This window comes from Ptiloglossa arizonensis, chromosome 5 (genome assembly GCF_051014685.1).
Source record: "Ptiloglossa arizonensis isolate GNS036 chromosome 5, iyPtiAriz1_principal, whole genome shotgun sequence".
In the NCBI taxonomy this organism is placed as follows: domain Eukaryota; kingdom Metazoa; phylum Arthropoda; class Insecta; order Hymenoptera; family Colletidae; genus Ptiloglossa; species Ptiloglossa arizonensis.
Window position 1 is genome coordinate 9956834 of NC_135052.1, and position 22774 is coordinate 9979607.

The 22774-nt window shown below is 41.4% G+C and overlaps 1 protein-coding gene across 11 annotated transcripts in view; it reads left to right on the forward strand.

Annotated features, from left to right (window-relative positions):
* The window catches only part of LOC143146703 (hemicentin-1-like), a 382634-nt gene that overhangs the window by 225969 nt on the left and 133891 nt on the right, over positions 1-22774 (forward strand). For all 11 annotated transcript variants that reach the window (XR_012992051.1, XR_012992055.1, XR_012992054.1 and 8 more), the window contains 2 exons: positions 7961-8150; positions 22434-22588. Coding sequence is in view for 6 of the 11 variants with exons in the window: in XM_076311234.1 (XP_076167349.1) it covers positions 7961-8150; positions 22434-22588 (345 nt within the window). In the remaining 5 variants the exon portion in view is untranslated. The remainder of the gene's footprint in view (positions 1-7960; positions 8151-22433; positions 22589-22774) is intronic.

The window sequence follows — 22774 nt, forward strand, 5'->3', positions numbered from 1 at the left end:
TATTGGAAGAATTATTCGTTCGAATCAATTTCCCGAAAAGAAATCGAGAAAACATTTGTCTTGAAGTTCCTCGGTACGACCGCGAACCGGATCGACGATTAATTGTTCGTTTTATTTAATCTGGATCCGTTGGTTCGCAGCGAAGTCGACACCCGTGATCGTATCACGTTTTCGAGCCCAATTATCGTAGAATCTACACTGTAACGGTACACATTTATTTTCCTTTACCGATTGAGAAATTCGTAACGATGATATCGAACGAACACGCGCAATTACTAAATATTGTGTAACCGTGAAAGTAGGTCGGTTCGGTGCTTTCAATATTCGGTATTCACCGCTATCGTTACAATTATTCGCGGAACAATTAAGGGTAGGGAAAAATTTACGGAAGTACGTGAGAATTGTCGCTTTGTCGATCACACGGGATGTGGGTCGAGTAAATAAGTAGCCGTCGGCTAAGTTAACGAACCAAAGGATTCCCGGCCGTTTGTATTCGTAGTCGCTGGCCGTCGATTAAATATTCGCTAATTGGGAGTTTTCCATTCCGCGGCCGGATGTAATTACACGTGGGACGAATAATCGTTCGCTTATGTCTCGATGGAAAATTTCTCAGGAAATTTTCGCGGCGCATCTCTCTACCTATGACGGATCATCTAATTTCCTGTAAACCCCACCGCCAGGGAAGTATTCCGTATCTTTACCCATAACGCACACGTATCCGTGGCCAATTTACATGTTGATGCAAAAAGTTTCACTCGAAAATTGGTTCCCAGGTCGGTTGGAACCTAAACGACGGTCTGCAACGGCCTTTCAAGCTCGCGCGATTCCTGACTCCTTGATGGCCCCAGACATCTGAATACGTAATTTTGCCGGCAGACGTGGATCGTGATAAATGTTCGCGCTTCGTTAATAAATTCAGGCCCCCTTTCTGCAGATGAAAACAGTCGCGCGAGCTATAATGGGAACGGGGCTTGAAGAATCGTCGAGAATCAATTCGCATTTGTAGCTCGCGATTTCATCGTCGCTGTCTGCATTCGTGCGCGTTCGACACCGACATTAAAATGTTGATCGAGTGCAAAGCCCAACCCTCGTAACCCCGTGCAAATGTAACGATATCCGTGCTTCTTGCGGGACAATGGCACGGTCAATTTACAAAACGGATTAGGTGATATTCAACGGTATTTGTTAGCATTCGAGACTGTTCTCGAAGCGGCTCGATGCGATCCGTGTTCGAGACTTTCGTTGATTGGACCTTGCACGTGTGCGTCGAATTAAACAATTCTCTTCCAAGTGCTCTGTTAGGGATCGACGACTCGGCTATTGGTCGAAGTAAAGAAAATTGTATCATTGAACTGGATATTTGAGCTATCCAACGATCCGGACGATTCCATCGCGATGTGTATTTTATCTATCGCGAAAGATCAAAGTCTTCGAACGTTTCGAAATTTCGGTGGAAAGTCTAAATTTCTATACGGAGACAGAAACCTTCCAATGGCTCGATTCAGAGCGTATTCCTAATTTACACAAAGCCCACGGGCCCGATGCTTTCGTCCTGCGTGTAGGTTCCGTGGACGTAGCACGCGAGTCCTTTGGTTTCCAAAGTAAATGGCCTATAAATTGGGTCTCTTTGAGAACTTAATTGCCGCGTGCAGGCTCACGATGCGTCAATGGCCATTGAGAGCGATACGGTTGAACCGTTCACCGAGAAAGTTGGCTGACGTCTTCCAGGCTTACCCAAGCCCTTGGAGAATCGTAACAAACCGGAAATACGCTAACGACGATTTCAAAAACTCCGTTATCTGTCCCTAACCTGGCGCGAACCCATCTCGAGGTGATTCTCAATAAACCTCGAAACATCTTGCGCGCGGATAGTTCGATTTTCGCAAACGCTTAGTCAGGTGGTCCGTGCCGAACGATCGATACGAAATAAAATTTCTTTGGCAAGGATCGCGCGCGCTCGTTTGCTTGGGCGAGCCTCGGTTATCGCCGGTGAAGAAAAATTACAATCGCCGTCACCGTAAGTAATTTTCGAAATCTCACCGCCGAGCGAAATAAATCGTTACGAAAAGGATTTCTTACGCGGGCTACTTTCGATTTGGGGAAATTGATGGATTCGTCAATCTACACTAGGCGTGCCGCGTTTCCGAACGGAACCATAGAACGGAAATAAAAATGGCCAGAGGATTTGTGACTCGCTCAGTTTCACGAGAGCCGCGACACGACCGGAGGCGAAAAGATTTATCAAAGCCAGTGGCCTGTTCTTGCGAACGGCATTGCATATGAAATCCCTGGAACGATACCGACTTATTCGATCGGAATATATTCGAAAGTCAGCCAGCTGTATTGAATTCGTTGTACCGTTCGCCACGGTTCGTATATCGTGCGTTCTACCATAATTAGCAGCCTCCCGTTAATCGATTAATAGACGGCTAGTTAGCCATTTAAATCGCTGAATCAATTTGCTCGAACGGACAAACCGATTATTAATCCACTTGATCGAATCGATCAATTTTATTCACTTCGAGCGTCCAGGATTGGGACTAATCGATTTATCTTTAACATTCGCTGTCACGCTCGCATATTACACTGCTTTACAATGTCCCGCGATACCCCTACGTGTTGCTAGCCCCCTCTTTCCGAGTACGGTCCTTCGTGTCGTCGTGTAATCGTACGGACGGATATTGCGAGATCGAAACGTATCGTTTAAAATATACGTAGTTCAAACGGACAAGACGAAAGAGATTGATCATTTTAACTCTATTCGGCCCACTCTGTTTCACGCTCGCTATTCGACTGCCTCTTCGCTCGCTCACTCGTCTTAAATCCCCTGCATACACACGTATGTACACACACGCGTTACTCATTATACTTCGAAAAGGGTTAGACGTACCGCTTAGAAATAAATACGCGCTCGGTGACAGTTCCAAAGGCTTCCCTTCGCACTTGATTCTCCATCGTTCGGAATAGTTTAAACACGCGCGCATAGTTTGTTCATTTCTCCAAGTAACCGTTCCACGAGCGATGCTCTTATAAAAATGTAACGAGGAAAATGTACAAATTTAAACTCGCAATAATGGATGTTACTCGATCCTTTGAAGCCCTGTTTTTCTTTTTTTTTTTTTTTTCGTTTGTTAATCTTTCCACGTAATTATTCCACGAGTGATACTCGTATAAAAATTTAACGAAGAAAATATACAAATTGAAGCTTTCAGCAGTGGATCGTATTCGACCCTTCGAAACTGTTTTTATCGATACTTCGTACAGTCTGGCCTCTCGAGGCTATATCGACAGTCACCCAATCATCGGGTCGTCGGCTGGTAAAGCCGAGCCAGTTTGTCTCCATATTTGAGACAGAGAAACGACGTGTCTGACAGTTTCCGCTTTCTCCCTTTAAAGCAAACAATCGAACAGAGGGGAAAAGAGAAACGACACAGCGGCCAAGTAATAATAGGATCTACCCTTCGATCATTCGAGTGCATCGATTCGATTTATCGATACGATGTTTGCAATAGTTGTATTTTTATCCTTCAATCGAGTACGGTAGCAACTCAATTGCAGAAAAACGGAGCTGAAAATTCCGGCAATTGATCGAGGTTCGTGCAATAATTAAGGTAACCAATCGAATGAGAGGAGAACTCCACTTTCGCAGTATATCTCTGGTCCCTATGGTGATTACTACCAGTTACTCCTCTACCCAATTTCTCTCGTTGCTAAGTGACTCGCCACTTGTCAACGCAAGGCAACAAACGAGCCTCTCGTGCAATAATCGAGCTTCTGCTACTCCTTGACCGAAAAGAAAATCTTTTTTACGCGCTTCTCTTATTGAAAGTATCAAACATTCGTATACATTTCGATCATTTGTACTCATTATTTTAAAAGCTAAACGTTTGGTTGATTCTTCGTCAAGGAAGTATTTCTTAGGTTATTAATTCCCGTATGAGGCTTCAACGGTTTAAAATATTATTTTTTATTCCGTATTTCGAGCAATTTCTGTACGAGTTTCAATTTTCTACTACAGTGACGCATTTAACGAAATTAATACAGTTTAGAAGAATCACGAAGAGAAAATTTCTGGGATCGAGAAGACACCTTGCCACGAAACGACTTATTTACGTTTTCAGTGTACGTACACGTTGCACATTTAACGATCACAGTCTCGAAACGATACTTCTTACACGAACACGAATATTACGCCAGAGATTCTAAGTTAATGCTGGAAAACGTCCCTTTTTATTTACCCGTTGCGTATTGCATTTCCCTTGACAGGATTTGCTCGTGCGTAGTATATCGTACAAGTATTATCGGATTTCGATACATGGATAACTTATGAGGCTCGAAAATCGTTGTCTGATTATTGTCTCCTTCGAGGCAACTTTTCGATTCAATGGTGAACAGAATTTTTATGGGCGATACGTCTATGGAGCTCTAGTGGTGATTGTTGGAGCAGTTGGCGCAACACTTGGAAATTGCGAAAACGGATGAGACGCATAAAATAGAATTTCCATTGAGGGAAATACGCTTCGTGCGACACCGCGACAACGAATACGCTATTTTCTGATTTATCGTGGTCGTTGAAAATATTATGTCCAATGAATGCCCGTGATTCGGACCGTGGGTACAGTTACTTTCTTCTCGATTCAATTTTCTCGCTGAACGCGGAACGCTTTTCTAACGGGTTCGTTGCATAAAATTAGCGGAACTTCATGGCGTGGCATATGAAATTGTCTGTGTCACAGAAACCACTAATAAATCACTTTAAGTCGTCAATTTCCAAGGCGCTTCCAGTTACGCAAGTTTGCTGCACTCTCTTGACTGTGCAGAGTTTTGCCACGAATTAACCAAGAATTATGTTCTTATTTATCATAAGTTGTGACTACGAAATTTACTACCGTGCTCACAACATGGTATCCGTACGTGTATGTAAATTAGAGCAGTCCTGGCTTTCAGAGTTCACATTTAACTCTAATTAATGTTCAGATAATAGTGATAATTTCCCGCTAATAACACGGGAAATACTTATTAGAATAACGACGATTAATCGACGTACTCGAAGAGTCGGCGCTACCTGGGAATATTTTCGATCGTTCGCGAAATTTCAAAATCGGTGATTGCAGTTCATGAAGAAGTTTGTTTAGAAACGTGACATTAAAACAACGCACGGACCGTTGTAAATTTTGATATACGATTTCGGATAAAAACAAAAAATTGTTTCGTATACTGTGCTACGTTGTGATCTCTTCTGTGATTTATCATTTCATATTTTTGTAAAAAGTGCTATATTTATAGCTTTAGCAACGATACGAAAGAAATATTGAAACGTTCGCGTAGTGTGTCATTTCGTGAAACGAGTTCTGGGATATCGAGAGGATTGACTTTTTTTTACTCCGACGTTTCACAAATATTGTATATAACAAAATGTTAAAAATATGTCTCTACGATCCGTTTAACGAAAGAAATCGTAGAACACGAAAATATCGTACTTACTATAATTAGTCGAAGGAAGTCGTAACTTGGATACGCGTTACTCGAAATTGCGGCATTTTGTGTAAAAAAAAATCTTCGAACGTCAATTCTTCGATAATAAGAGCACGACTAATTTAGACTTTTTAACGATTAAGTATTGCACAGCTTCCTTTTGTTTTGCACAGACGTCGAAGAAGAAACTTTCGTTATTTAATCGCCTTATTGTTAGACAGAGATCCCGTTCTCGACGCAAGCAACGATACAGCTGAAAATATTCGTAAATATTAACCAATCGAGAAATATATAAATACGTGGCGAATTTAGAACAATTCTATACGTCTTTTAAATTTCACTTGAGATAAACGAAACTATGGGAGTTATCAAAGTTAGATACGAATTAAGTTGAGGAAAGATGTAGGTGAAGGACACGTGGGCACATTTATGTTAAATAAACGATCTTTTACATTTATTTGAAAAAGTATCCCTCTCTCCTAAATGAAACACTAGGTTAGACACTCTCTTTGGCAATCAACTGCTCGTTCGATTGTTCTTCTTGTGTTACTTCACAGCGATCGTAGCGACGGATAAGAAATAAGAATATCCTCGAGAAAACTGAGCTATCTTGCGATGAATCGGATCTAATGCATAAAAGAATGAAATATAAAACATTGAAACAGAAAAGATCAGGGGAAAATATATACAAATGGTATACAATTTCCTAATGATCAAGTCGATTAACAAGTTTGGAACGTAAGTGAATCTTTGCGGCGCAATTAATTTGCATCGCAGCCTCGATTTAATATTTTGCGCCAGAGACTAAATAATTCACCATATTTCTAAACTAAGAGCATCGTTCCTTATTCGTTTAGTATATTTTACATCGCTTATAGTTGGAATATAATTTTAGTTGTTCGTATGCTTTCGTAACGCTCGATAGCGATAACCCGCGAATAGAATTTCTATTATTAATATTTCCTCATTTTTTGCGCTTCAAATTGGAACCTTTCCGAAATGAAAGTATCGGTATATTTACGATCCTCGAATTACCAGTCACCGAAAAACTTGACTTCACGATTCCCTGGTGTGTAGAATCTTAACGTAAAGTATTCAAATTATACTTAATACGTACTATTTTGGTTGAGAAGAGGCTAAAAGCACGCGTCTAAGTAAGTACCATAGAGCCAGCTTTAAATTCGCAGTAAAGTTCTAATTGCTGTCTAAAAGCTGATTAAAGTTCGATACCAGGATCGTTCTAGTCGCTGTCAAGGGAGCTAGTTAAGACCCGATACCTCGCATCGTTTCTATGCCGAAATAGCCTTAAGCTTGTGTTCCGAGTGCGAGAGTGAAGGAGACAGGGACTCTAAAAACTGGCGAGGAGCTGGTTAAAGCCCGATACTCGGTGCGTTCTAGTCGCTGTCAAGGGAGCTGGTTAATGGCCAATATCTTGGAACATTCTTATACCAGAAAAGCCGAAGCTTGTATTTCGGTAGAGATTCTAATTGCTACCAAGGAGCTGGTTAAAGCCCTATTCCCGAAGCGTTCTTATAACGAAAGTGCCTAAGCTTGCATTTTGAGAGTAGTTCTAATTACTGCCGAGGAGCTGGTTAAAGCCTGATACTCCCGAGTGCGGTTGTTGACGTTCGCGGAATGCAAAGCTTCACAGTCTCCTTTTATTCTGTTAACCATCATCGTATCCTGTGCGCATGCGCGAGCCCTGTTGCTATGCGCGCCAGGATCACTCTACTCGTCATACGTACGTACATAGATACGTATGAATACATCGAATCACGCGGACAGGAGTTTAACGTAAAGATTTCTTCGAATAAATTTACGCGCGAGAAAATATTTCTACGCAGAAAAAAGAATGTACTTGGAAAAAGTACAGAGAGAGAGAGAGAGAGAGAGAGAGAGAAACTCGAGACAGGGTCGTTGGAAATGTCACGGGGAAAGGTAAACCGTGGATCGAAACGGTAGTACATAAACACTGCCATAGTTACCTTCTTCACGTGTTTGAACGTACAGCGAGGAAAAGTATTTTTAAAAGAAACTCGATAAAAATCTACGATTCGATGAAAGTTAATGTTACGGGTTAAATTATAGCGCGACACGAATCGACTCCTTCGATACGTAATTAGTTCCAAGGGCACTTGTGCAAAATGTTGACGCGCGATAATCTATCGATAACCTAGTTTCTTTTTTTTTTTTTAGTAGTTTCGTGACTTTTCTACGTCTTGTATTCGCAACGGACGATTTATAAACGTTGCAAGTGCTGTGAGATTCGCTTCGGATCTTGCCAACATTGAACACTCGAATTCTTTCATACGTCACTGTATCTCATCAAAGATCGTGACGATGTCTTGGTAATTCTCTCGAGTGCAACGGTACTACCAAACGGTAACGATCCGTTCGTGGAACCAGCGAAACCATTTCGAAATAGCCTCATCCTTTTTGCAAACGAACGTAGCAGAATTTATAGCGTTTGCATACGTTGTTTCAGGAAGTGGCGAACCGTGGCTGGAGAGTAAAAAGCAAGCCGAACTGGGGACCGAGGTACTGCTGCCTTGCGTTCTAAAATTGCCGCAGTGCGAAGGGCTTCACAGCATCAAATGGTATCGCGGCGCGACGCGTATCTTCATTTTCAGCGAGGACGGTGAAATAACACGCGGCAGCAACGACATCTCTGACAGGTAAAGTATATCGTAACTTTAATGCCGATTTAACGATCACGAGAACGTCTTATCAACTCTGGTGACCCGAAGATTAAAAGGCAACCGGGTTACTTAGGTTTCGAAGATCAGCGGTTAGAGATGCGTGGGTTACCGAAAATTTCAGGTACCCGTGCCTCGGGTCGAGTTGAACGTGACTCGAGTTGAAAACTTGTGATACTCGATTACCTAATATCGAAGTCGAGTCGAGTAGTGTTTAAGTTGAGTCGATAACATTCAGGTCGAGTTGAACATGACTTGAATCGGGTCGGGTCGAGACTCGAAAACTTGTAATATTCTAATACCCAATATCGAAGTCGAGTCAAGTGGTGTTTAAGTTGAGTCAATAATCCTAAAATCTATGATACTCGAGTCGAGTTGAGCGTGACTCGAGTCGGATCGGATCGAGACTTGTGATACTCGAATACCCAATATCAAAGTCGAGTGAAGTAGTGTTTAAGTTGAGTCGATAACCTTAAAATCTATAATATTCAAGTCGAGTTGAACGTGACTTGAGTCGGGTCGGATCGAGACTCGAAAACTTGTGATACTAGAATACCCAATATCAAAGTCGAGTCAAGTAGTGTTTAAGTTGATTCAATAACCCTAAAATCTATAATACTCGAGTCGAGTTGAACGTGACTCGAGTCGGATCGGATCGAGACTCGAAAACTTGTGATACTAGAATACCCAATATCAAAGTCGAGTGAAGTAGTGTTTAAGTTGAGTCGATAACCCTGACATCTATAATATTCGGATAGGAATATTATAGACATTGTAGATTTTCAGATACCCGAGTATCACAAACTTTCAGAACTCGAACCAAACCCGAGAAAAATACCCTACCCGAATCCGAGAAAAGTACCCGACCCTACCCAAAATGTCGGATACCCACCCACCCCTATCATTGGTACAGGTAACAACTCTTAAACCGCCAGTGGCGTCTATAGAGGCTCGGTCAATTAGAGTACCGCGTGCAGTAAACGCCTACGGGCGTCCAATACGGGACCACGAGAATTTCTACTTTCGAGTAACAATTTTTTACACCGGATTCTCGCAACGTAATCACCCCTCCCGGTGTTTACATTTACGTAACGAGTGCAATCGATCGATTCCAACAGCTGCGGATCTCGATTCGAAAAAAATCGGATCTCGTCTAATTAAAAATAATCCGAACGAGATCGCGTTTAAGATCATCTTTATCGAGAAAATCTCGCCGGTCCTTTGACAGTACTTTTGTAAAGATACAACGGGAGAAAAGAAACATTTTCATCTCGCATTAACGATCGATACACGCTTCGAAGTTCCGTCTATCGAGCACGTGTAAAGACTCGTTCGCTGTTGTTCTATCTCGCTCTCTCTTGTCGTAACGTCGAGATACGAATCGCTACCCACCCCATTTTCAAATATATCGGCCTGCCCGATTTTGTCGGTTGAAATCGAGATCTACTCCCGTAGTCAAAGGGTTCGAATAAAATTTTTCGCGTCAATTCGAGGGTCCCATAAACGCGAGGCGTATCCAGAATGATTCGATTGTCACCCATCCAGCGACAGAGTGCACGATAATAACGAGCAACACTGTATCGCGAGCCCGGTAGCTTTCGCTGTTAGTCTTTTCGGAGTAACCGATCTTTTTATTTATCGCTTCGATTTTCTTTTTTTTTTATCGATACGTCGATTATACGAAATAACACAGACAACGAATATCTTCGTTAGTGGACCATTTTTGGTATAATCGATTCGGAGAATAAAAATAGGAAATGTGTGCGAATAGGAATTCGCAATAACAGAATTATTATACGGAGAGAATACATCCTCAATGAAAGTTACCATAATTGAACAACCTTTGATGCGCTTAATGCGCAGCATAATTGAGCGCAGCTTTACTACCAGCGTTAACAGCACCACCCTCGCAATAAAACACGAGCAACACGGTTTGTTTGGTCTACGTTGTGTTATCCTCTGTTATAGCGCAAGTACGCGTTATTTCTGCAAACAAACGGTACATAAAACTTACCGTGAAGAATTACTTAAACATTTCGTTCCCTATTTATAACAAACATAAAGGTAGGACTTATTGTACATATTATTTATATATTCATTTATATATCCATTATATATATATAAATAAATGGAAAAGTAGAAAAGCATTGGATGTTCCCTGGAAAGTGCATTACACACGCACGCAAATTGCAACGTAAAACGTTATTACCGTCCGAAACGTAGCGCTCCATTTCGATACACGCGCGTTGAAAGCCTAATAACGAGAAACCGCATCTCTTTATTTCACGGAAATACAAAAAGTGCGCTGGAAACGTTTCTACTCTTTTTTTTCTCTCTCTTTTCAGTTCTCTCTTTTTTTTCGCGCTCGATCGACGACGAAACGTTCGATCGCGAAACAACCGGAACAATGAATATTGCATCGAAAAGATTAAAACGACAGAATTATTATCGCCATCTGCGGGCTCTGAAAGCTTCCGGCGACGGGAGGTAATTTTAAGGAAACTGAACAGGTGGTAATCCGGGATTAGATCGGAAAAGTAGACCAAACGGACGGGGTATGAACCCTATTCCAATGACCTTAATTTTTCCTGAATACTCGCCTCCGTGGCCCCCTCCGACCAGATGGGACGATCTACTTGTCAGACCGGTCGTCGTTTCTCGAAGAAACTGGGAACTCCGATATCATCGACAGAAATTACGTATCCGCGTTAATCGTTCCACCAGCGGTGGATCACGCCGAAATATCTGCCGTCTAGTTGGAACTTTGCTCGTTCGATACGCTATCTTTATTTCCGCAATCGAGACGGTCCCGATGAAACGAACATAAGCCGTGAAACGTGACTCTTTTTCCCTTTGAGATTTCATCGGTCGAAGCGCGGCGGCAGCTGCCACACTCTCCACCTATACCTCGGTGGTTCACGATACGCTATCGACTACTACACTCGATGGAATAAATACAGCGATCTCGTAAAAACTACAGGGTGCTAAAACGGTAGTGCCCTTGACTGCAAGCTGGTAACGATTCAGGAGCGTCGCGAGAGGATCGTTTTTTTTTTTAGATCTTTCGGTAACCGAGCGTCTCGCGACGAGTAAACGTCACCGGTGTCGCGAGAAACTGGAAAAGGAAGAGTCTCTGAAAGGAATCGAGGCTCGTATTGGGCCAGTTCTGATCAACTTTCGCATAGTCTGCCGCGATGGAGGTTGGATAACTCCGCGAAAATCGGGACCCAAGCCAAGCACTTATCGAACAGAGGTGTTGATTTTTAGACCCGATACGCTTCGAAGTTCGCCTTTGTCTCGCGTTGAACGTAGAAAAGAAGAAGGCACGGGGGAAGAAGTGCTCCTCGAGGATAGTTTATTTTTACTTCTCTCCGAACGAAACTTCCGCAATTGTATTCCCGAACGCGTTCCGATTCAATTGAAACCGAACAGGTTACAATTCGGATTAGAATTCACTTGTTTAAAATTTCGTTAAATATCGTTCATACTCTGTAGCAAAATTGATCAAATTCTATCGCGTTGGACCTCGTTTCAATCGGGGAAAAACTCGCCGATACGAAAGTTTCGTTGAAAAAGTTTCATCGACGCGTTAACGATACATATTTCGCCGATATTCGAGCACCGATTAAATTACGTGTTTCGTAGACGAGACGAGACGAATCCCCTTCAGCGATGGGAACAAGCAATAGTTATTTATAGATCGTTTTTCGTAGTTAGCCAATTTTCACCGTTAAGCCAGGATTCATCTTCTCGTAGGTGTTCTTCGGCAATTGGTACCCACGATACCGTTGCCAACAGGGCACCATCGTGCAGGGAAAAACCTATTCAGCGGTTTCTAGCCAAAGAGGGTACTTTTGTTGTTTAACTGAACGCTCGAAGCGGACTTAAGCAGAACGCTATATTTGTTTCACGCGTTCCTCGATCGACGAGAACAGCGGTTCGGGTGATCGGCTGACCGATGGATTCGACCAACGTGTCCCAAAATCGAGACACGTTTCTTTCCTCCTTCGTTTCGCATCGTTTTCTCCCATTTGAACAACGCTAGAAAGTGAACAGCGTTGTCCAGGTCAGGAGACCACTCACGAGACCTCTAGGGTTCTCCCACTCTGGCGTAACACTCGCGTCGTGCGTACGGTCCGTGAGTTTCCTTACAACATGGACGCTGGCTTGTCACGGTTGCTTGTTTAACGTCACGCGGTTTCTCCGACAACGTAGGTACATATGTTGTGCCAGGGATGGAACGTTTGAAAGGGGAAGCAGGTGTACGAAGAGGCCTTACGTCGGACAAGGAGACACCGAATAACGAAGTCTCCGTAAGCGAGACCACTGGACGTACCACGGACACAGGGATGTCGTCGTAATATCGAATTCGTGGTAATGGATCTCCCGAGGTTGCTATTCGACAACCGATGAGTCCTGGATCGTGTCCACGAGTTCACACCGTACGGACCGAATCCACTGAACTCGATCTTCGCGCCGGTGCTAAAACAATGGCGTATACGATTCGACGACGTCGCAGCTCGAATTACGCATACTGTACAGAACGCTTGATAACTGAAGGTACGAGCTACGATACGATCATTCTACGCGAGAAGATGAATCGAAAATATAGAAAATACTTCATCGTTCCGGTCGTGATTTCCAAGAAATATCATACGCAAGGTTCGACGGATAGGTACGCGATTGAGTACTTCGTCTAACGTGTCTGTCCATTATTCGTTGTTTCTACTTGAGTTGATAACAGGGAGCATCGACGACGATGTCGTTCCTTTCAACCGATTCTAGTTGCGAGACGGAAAGATCGAAGAAAAATATATAACGCTACAATCGATGTTTAACACGCGCCGGGGCGATTTTTGGTCACTTCTCGATGCTCCTGACTAAATATTGTACCGCTTAGAATATTTACAACGGTGAAAAAAATATGATTGGAAAGAAAAGAATGCAGAGTTCAAAATGCGATACATTTTTAATTTTCAACGTTACGTATTTATTAACGGTCGCGAAGACGTTACTGTGAACTTTACAAATAACTCGACGTTCAACGTGGAGCGTATACCGCACGTGTTAACGAAACGTATAGAAATAACGAATAACGGTCGGACGAATTTTCAAAATCCATTCTCTCCGAAACGAAGCTTCGTACGAACGTTACTCCGTATTTTCCATCCACCCTCTCGCGTAGAATGTTCATACGGTCGGTTGTACCATCAATTACCGGACACCCTGTGTAACTAAAGCACGAGTCGACAACAACACACGTGGTTCGACGATCAGCAACCATCCACAGCTTCAACTTGGCAACAAGGCTCGAGCAATGCTCTCGTCTAACAACCACCATCCTATGGCTGACAGCAAATCCAACCAGCCACACCGCACCGACACACCGATCTTAATCGAGATTGAAGGCAACTTACGGAAAGCATCCTCCACCACCGCAACCTCTGCCTGTCTATCAACCCAAACAGCAAGAATCGACGTCGACATTCGCGAGAGGAAGAACTTGCTCCGATATGGTTAACCCCTACCAAAAGGGTAACTCGCCGTCATCTACTCTCCTCGCCACCAGATCGTTTTCAAGTCGCCACCAGTTTCTAGTTGCTCACACAGGGTGTCCCGTTTCGATCTCGCCGCACGATTTATCCCCGATTCTAGTTGTTTCGCGAGGATTTCGAATCGAGTTGACCGGGAAACGTCTCCCGATTCGAAATCTTTGCGAAACTTGGAATCGGAGATAAACCGTGCGAAGAGATTCAAATGAGACACCGAGAGCCATTTTTCAGTCGACTTTTGCTCCGAGCGCAGCTTCCAAGGTTTGCACGATCATTTTCGATCTTTTAATCAGTTACGTTTCTCACAGATCGAGAACATTTAAGATACTTTCGAAGCATCTCAATCTAGATTTACGCGTGTAAACAGACTCGATGTTTACCGCGTATTATATTTTCTTTGCCCGATTTCCACCATCTTGGTACACCATCGAGGAGTTCTTATTTATCGACAAGTTATCGATAATTAATCAACAACCGTCAGTATCGTATCCACGCGGAAGTGCACACCTGCTGGCCAGCCTCCCATGGAACTCTCCGCTCGATTCGCTTTAGAAACCGAAGAAACCAGACAAGTGAGCGAACTTCGTGAAAAGTTTATTATCCTATTGGCCCGGTTTCCTTTGCCGCGCGTTGACAATTTTTCACGGTTTCTCCGCCGGTTGTCGTTCGGTTATACGAACGCGATCAAAATTCTCGGAGGCTCGTTCCTTGTAATTGAAAAACGTCCGCGCGGCTTCGAACCAACACTTATCACGTGACGCGACAGAATTGTCCGTGGAAGAAGAAAAAAAAAAAAAAGAAGAAGAGGGAACAGCGGACTGCTTTATGTTCATTTACATTTCGAAACTTTTATCGCCACATCCGGGAACTTCTCCCAAACTTTTCTCATTTACCCTATCCGATTTAATCGGTTGCCTACTGTCCACCTTTCCCCTTCAAGAGGCCGGTTTTTAATCGCGAAACCGCGAACCGGGAACAATTTTATGAACGCGAGTTTCCATAACGGCGACAGTGGTTCAAGTGGAGTACAATTGGTCTGATTTTGAATTCCACGTTGAGAAATCCATTCGACGCTCGAGCTGGTCGCTTCCGAGAATATAAAAGTACACCGTGGCTGATCTTCTCCGGCTACCTTTCCGTTTGATAAAAATTCTTGTAATGTCTTTGACACGGACCGCGTAATCGTATCGAGCGATACAGGAAGCATTTGATTACAGCTACACTGTTACGATCCTTTGCGTTACCGGTGGCGTTTGCAACGCATTACCGATGCTAACGAAGTACGTGATTATCGCGTGTAGAAATTGTACAAAATTCCATACATATTTATGAGTGGGAATAATCGAGTAACCAGCATCGGAAATAAAGCAATTGGATCGTTTGCACGTAACGATACGAAAGTACACTTAAGGCAGTGCATTACTTCGAAAACTTTGTCTTCTTTGAACAACGAGACGCATCGATGGTGTTACCAGGGAAGTATATCTTTGTTCACGTACACAGGATTTGAGACTTTTTAAAGACATCAAACGTAAACGGTACATATTGTAACCTGGACTCTTTCGGGTCTTACGTCTAGCCTCACTTTTACTCCCGATCTGTGTTTATTTCTTTCAAACTGTGTGACCCTGGACCATGTGAATTCAGATCGGCGTAATCCACGTAACACGAACACCGTTTTTATGCTCTGTGTTTGGTGTCACCTTGGTCCTCGATCTTCCGTTAGCTACTCTTAAATTGTATCCTGGACCTTTGAAACCTGGATCGACGTAGTCCTCGTAATCTGAACCTCTTTTTTGGGCCCCACGTTGGGTATTATCTTGTTTCTCTATTTTCCATTACCTTTTTCCAAACTATATGTCCCTGAATTTCGTGGGCCTTAGATCCGTGTAGTCCTCGCGAGGTTTAATCTAACGAAAAAGATTCTAGACTTATGCTATCTTTAAATAGGCACACCGAAACCTATTTGGAAACGACTTATGTTCCATGGTTCTTTGTCGAAAAACATGCTGACAAAATTCATGTGGAAACCTGTGGGATACCCCGTATAGTAACTAAAATCAGCATACGTTGATTTATTCGCGATACACGACGATATTGCCATTTGTGTAATAATTTATTTAATTTAACGTTTAGCTCGTTTCATTTAATATTGTGTTTATACTCTATCCGCAACAACAGGAAATTTATTCGTCCTTTTCATAAATCTTGCAAATAGTACATAATGCCAATATTGTATGAATTATTATTACGTTAAAGAAGCTCCGTATTGACTCTGCGATTGAATAAATTATAGTATAAATAAAATTGTGTATAAATAATGCATATGAATAAACGTAGTTTCGGAATAATTGAACTGAAACTGCACTCGTGTAAATAATAAACGAATGGTATAAATAATACAAATAATACAAATAATTAATGAGTCAGAAAACGAATAATGAAATCAAAATTTATCCAAATATTGCTCAATTTGTTACAAGATCTTATCAAGTTTGTATTTAAAATATCTTTGGTCCTGTGTAAAAATGAATTGACACTTAAATTATTAAAAATGGACTCCTCAGCTATTTTCGCGTTCTTGAAAAGTTGTTCGTTTTTGATAAATCGCACCATAAAAAATAACTTTTATTTAAAGTAACTGTTCGAATAAGTAACTCATCGAAACGTATGTACCATCGACAGCGATGAACGCAAAAAAAGAATGGAACGAAAAATGAAAGATAATATTAATTGTAAATGTAGAAATACGAAATCAGAGTGAAATATTTCAAGAAAATATTACACGAAGAAATTTTTCCCCTACCGTCCCGTAAGCCGTGTTGTTGGATACGTGAACGGACACATGAAAGAATTTTCTATCCGTGTATTAACACGCTTCCTTATCCTCGGCAATCTCCGTGAAAGCCTTTTTCTCAAAATATAATTTCACGAAGCTAAGATACTTCTAAAGATACTTTCATACAGAAAATTTCTAAGTAGAGGGAAACCTAGGATACGTTCAGTAGCAACTGAGAAATTGACTTTTTTTCGTGTTTTTCGTGTGTTCCGGTGTGTCGTCTTTCATTCGAAAACTTTCTCATCGGAAAGATTCATTTACCGTATCGTGCCACGAAATGCGAATTTTTTCTTTCTTTTTTTTCTCTTTTTTCTTAAAAAAAAACTTCATTTTTCTCGAAACTTCATTTTCCCCTTTCTCGTTCCCTTTCATCATCGCACGTTACCCTTCGTACTCTTTAATTCCGAGCTTCTCAATTTACTTATATGACTGTCCATCTTGTTCCTCTGCTTGCCATCTATCTAAAATTGAGCTTATATCTTACTCTTTTCCTCTCCATCTAGCTGCTATTCTGCCTTCGTGCGCATCTGTCTGTCGTTTTACGTCGTTTCTCTTATTTTCTTACTTTTTCTATCGACTTTTTGTCTCTTTCATTCAAAGGCGCGATGGGAGAAGTGATTACAGCCGAGAAGAAAATTGCCTGGTACGACTACTACCTTCAAAGGCGTATTTGCTTAGCGCTGCACTATTTCTTATGAATTCCGACATGAAGCTTCCTCGAAAAGAATTCAACCAAGGAGAAAAGAACGAGGCTATATGGATATAAACGATAGATTTGACGTTCGTGCTACTACTTTGAGAGCATTAAACCGCTATCCGTACAAAACTGTGGCAAACTTTTATACAGTCGTGTTCATTTTTTGTACGGGAGTTTCGATACAAATATTTTTACGCGTTTTCGTGTAAAAACATTTCGTCTCCGTAATAATGCAACTTCGTCTGCCCGTTTGACGCAAAAGCGTATCTGTCGACGTATTAGAAAATCTGAGAAGAAAATTCCCACGTTCTGGGTCTTGAAAATTTCGAAAGAACGTATAATAAAAATGATGAAAAATTGAATATTTTCTCAATTCGTGGCGGACCTTATCCGATATAATAATTCTCGAGTTTCGATTATCGGTGGCGGTCAGGTTTAGGAGATTCACAGGAATGTCTATAATGTGAATTCGACCCGTTAAAAGATAGCAATCAGAGGCTAACCGATGGTTGAACTTCTCCGAGTCCTTTGTTAGTAATTCTTATATAACTCCGACAAATTGCTATCGGTAGAATTAAAAATCGATCGGTAAGACTACCCTGCAAAATCAATACGGTGTATGAAACTCCTCTATTGAAACAACGTGAGTTACAGGGGAAGACGATTCTTCCGTTCTGAAGTTGAACAGAATCCAGAACTCGACGAAACTGGCCTAAGTTTCGAGCAGCCAATACGCTTGTTTACCGTCAATGCTAGGGAATTCTCGATATTGACGAAATAATTTTGCAGTGGTCCGGGACACGTTCGAAATCGACCGACCGTAATTGTACTTTTCGAAATGTTTATAACACTGAATTGGTACGACGATGGTTGTTCCGGTACATTTACTTTTGAAGTCGATACTCCTGTATCGAACCACCTTAAGGAATATCGATTACATCGAGTTTGATACGTATTCGTTTACATTCGCGACACGTCTGGGATAAAAGAAACGAGAGTAACGCTCGACGATCGGTGTAAAAGTTCGACTCGAGGACTGTTAATTACTTTTTCAGTAAATTTGAAAACAGTCATGGTTTAAATCCCACTCTAATTTTACGTAAAGAATTATAGTATCTCGAAGCGCAACGATATGGATCGTAATCGATCGAGGTGATCTCTGACCTAAATTGTACTATGAATCTCGGGACACCCCGTAAACATACATGGCTGACGATGATAATTAAAGATTAATCCGTCAGCGAATACGTTTTAGTAGGTGAATTGTTTGAAATTGATTCTCCATTGATGCTAAAATTCCTATGTTCTCGATAGTACATTCCATACTCTTCGAGGGACCGAAGCTTGAGGATGATTGGATAATGCTCGTCTCCGAACACAGGAAATGGATTCTGTGATTGGTTCGTAGTTGAACCAACCTAGTGGTGGGGTGTCGAACGGTAAAACTCGGTAACGCGATAGATAAGAATGTTTCAATGAAGAACAGTGTCCAATAAGTTGAAAAAGTGTCCAATGGGTCCTCTATTACGAATCTGGTTAGAGTTTCCATTCGGTGTATAGTTCGCTAGTACGCAAATGAATATTATTATCGGGAAATTATAGGTCAATGGATTCCAGCCAGTAACTTCCATGGAACAAAACGTTTAATTAGGTGCTTTTCCGGTCGTGTTCTCAGAAATAGGTAATTGTTTCGCTGCACTCTACAGGATAATTAACTGGAAATTTGAGAAGTTTAGGTTGAAAATTTACTTAGACATGAAATATTTCAAGTTTCTTAACGAGCCGTACCCGTTATGCGAAACGTTTCAATGTTTCATCGTCGGATGAGAAATATTTTCCGAACTATTTCGGTTATGTCCGTCGTTTAAAACATTTCACGAAGTGTACGTTTATCGAACACCTTTCTCCGATACTTATACGCGCACAATCGGCGAGACAAATCGATCCACGAAAGAGTGTGGCTCTATTCAGAAATCGAAGACCATAAGCAACAAAGATGCGCAACTATTGCAATTTAAACGATCGATTCGTAATAAATAACATTGCTCGTCGAACTTTGTCTCTCTTCTCGTTAATTATGTAAATTAATGCGCAGCTACGAACGACTGCGAAACGGTTGTTCGATGAACTTCGTGGTTAAATTCTCTGACGTATTATCGCGCTATTGTGCGGTTTACGGAGGGTACGAATTAGGAGTAAGAAAGGTCGAAGAATTGTTTCGATTTCGTTGTATTTTCCAGTCCATGGTATTATCCTGCTCTATCTCCGTTTCGAGCTCATTAAATTGCAAGTTTGGCTTACGCGCCAGAGCTATTTAAGACGGATTTAATCCTTTGTGGGCGATTTCAACTTGACGAGGACAATAAGTTCCAAATAGTTACAAAGCGTTCCGCAATTTAGAATTTGGTAACCAGAAGAGTTCTTCGGATATACTAACTTCTTTCACAGAATGTTACCCTGTGGTTCGAGAGAAAAAATTACGAGAATAAATATACTACGTATATTTTTGTCAGCATAGGATAGCAACCACGCGTAAACAACGACAGATTTAACGTAAGAAAATTATACATTACGGTACAATATGCATCCCTGTTCGATGCTTTTAAATATTTTGCTACGGTTCGTGGAAAATATTTCAGATGGTCAGATTCATTAAAGGATAAATTCCACTGGCAGGTTCAACTACTTGGCTATGTATCTCGTGTCGTCGTTCTTTTCTATCCTATTCTTATCTTCAAAAACGGAAAGCACAAGCTCGAGAAATGGCATTCGTTACGATTGAAATGTTTTGAAATATTTTACATTTACGTACGCCTCACCTCCTGTTATGGTTAGGTTCTTTTCCCCTCACCTATTATCCGTCGACCCTTTCTTGAATCGTTTACACCCCTGGGGTTTCTCGCCATTTTATCGTGACTATTGTATACCTCGAGCGAGGTAGTTTCTACAGAGTCGGTATGCTCTTACAGTTCGAAGCAAAAGGTTGTAGCGAATTACGTAGTACGTTTTAATGGATCCACTTAAATATCGCTGGAGAGATAAACCAAAATGAAAATTGAAACGAGTGAAAGCTATAACTGGGACTCGAACCGAGTTAAACTAACGGTCCACTCGTTCCATCATAGTGCACTGTTGTTTACGAGTCAACGTTTATGATAGATATACAGGGTGACCTAACGTGATCGATTCGTCTTTCTTCGTAACCAATGAATCGATAAAAATTTTGTTCACCGGCTCTCTTTCGGAGAAGCTTCGAGATAATGAAATTCAATCTTTGTTATGATTTTTCTTTCAACATTTCTGATACACAACCTTATAAATTTCGTTTACCCAACTGCTAGCAAATATCCAAACAAACCCAACGGGCTAAAAGAACATCTTTTGCGTGAAATAAAAATTGTTACGTAGTATAAACAAATCGGAGGAGGTCAAATGTAATCTCTTTCGTAACGTATCGTTCGCTATTAGAAAATTACAACTCGTTTACGGATCACGAAAAGAAATTGACCTGGTCGAGTTAGTTAAAAGTTCGTCCCTGATATTTTCTTATCGGAATACGAGAATCGTTGGTAACGTTATTAAGGATCGACTCTCAAACGTCTCCGAAACATTTGATCGTAGATCCGAGGATTCGTTCGTCGTCTTCTCCCGTTGAAGCTAAATAGGATTGCCCCTTGCGAATGAGCTCGTTCGAGCGTCACAGCCAGCGGGACAACGATCGACGTTTGCTCGATCGCCGACACAAATTTCCACAGAGGAGTCTATCGCGTACTTTTGTAAATAAATCGCGAAGTGAACACGGAGGTGCGACAGCACGCGTTTCGGTAGCGTCGCCAACGTTTCGTTATCTCGCGCGCTGCGTGTGCAAATTTCTCAAAGTGACGACTCCCAACAATAAATAGATTATACACAGAAACGCGTGTAAACTGGTTTACATACAGCTGAACATATTTGTACACCCGGTGCGTGTATCATTCCACCGGCAATCAACAGAGATGCATCGCATTAATGAACAAACGCACTAGTTAATAACAATTATCACTGCCATTCGGATATTGCGTCGCTCATGGGATACACGCCACAGCCACGACGACTAAGCTTTCGTGCTAACAAACTGAAACTGCAACACCGACATAAACGCGGAACATTCGGAGCCACGATTGCGAGGGGGACTCCGTTCACAATAATTTGTATAACGTTTATTCCGTATTCTACGACCGGACGAAGATAATTGTCGCGTTCCAAACGAGCGAGCGGACACTTTCTGCGATTGAAACCAGTGTCACGGTTGTTCGAAATTTATTTCATCTGGACATTCCCCGAACCGTGGAAATTTTATTCACCGCCGCGAGGAAATTAACGTACGATCACCGAACGGTTATAATGTGTAAAAATCTACTTTCGTTTCACCATGTTCGCCTAAATGGACAGAAGCGAACACGCTCAATTTTATTACTTCTGAAATCGTGCAGGGTTGAATCATACGGAGCGATTCGGTGAACGAATCTTGCGTAGTACATTAGCGACACGTCGTTGATACATTTTGTAGAGACTTTTTCTTTTTTTTTTTATAAATATTTGTCTCTGTCAAGAATCACTGATGTGTTCGAAAATAAACGAATATCGAGCGATACTATAATTGCAACGGTTTCGATAGCAATACCTTGACACACTTATCGGCAAAGTCTGCTCCAATTTGTCTTTCCGTTATAAATGCTCGTGATTGAAAGATGTTTTAAAATATTCAATGCTCGGTCACACGTGTTGTACGATTATAGTTCTATCGATAGATCCGTCACACTAATGGCAAAGCAAATAAGATATGCAATTGCATCGTATTAATTCTAATACTATTGTTGCCTTACCGACACACATAAAATACTATCGATTTATCAGCATAACGAACAGATTAATCCATTCCATTGTTCTATTCATTATCCAATCCAAACAGGATTGCAAGTGTGCTACATTAGTAGCAGTGAACTATGCACGGGATACGTGTGCAAGATTACCGTTGTTGTTATTCGAAATGTTATTACGATCGGAACATTAATTGCGTCTGATGGAAAAATTTCATCGGAACAATAACATTAAGCGATTCAATTAGCTTCGATTGGCATTACTGTTTCATCGTGTAATAATACTTGGTTTGCTTTTTTCTGTTTTTTTTTTAGGTGGGATATAGAATACAACTCCAATTCGTCGAAAACTTACTTGAAAATTGCGAAGGTCAAGTTAGAAGACGAGGGTCTCTATAAATGCGAGGCTACCTACTTGGCAGTGAATCGCGAGTGCAACGATGTTCAACATATCATACTCAATGTCACCGGTAAGTTTCTCAGTAACGTTCTATTCCAATATTAACGATTAAGTTCGTCCCTAAATATTTCTAAGAACCAGAAAAGAACATTTTTCTTAGTATAGAAATAAAATCAGCAACCAAGATAACAATTCCTAATTTCTTCGTTTGTCTCTAAATTCCACGTCTCGGTTCTTAATTATCGTGTCTTCACTT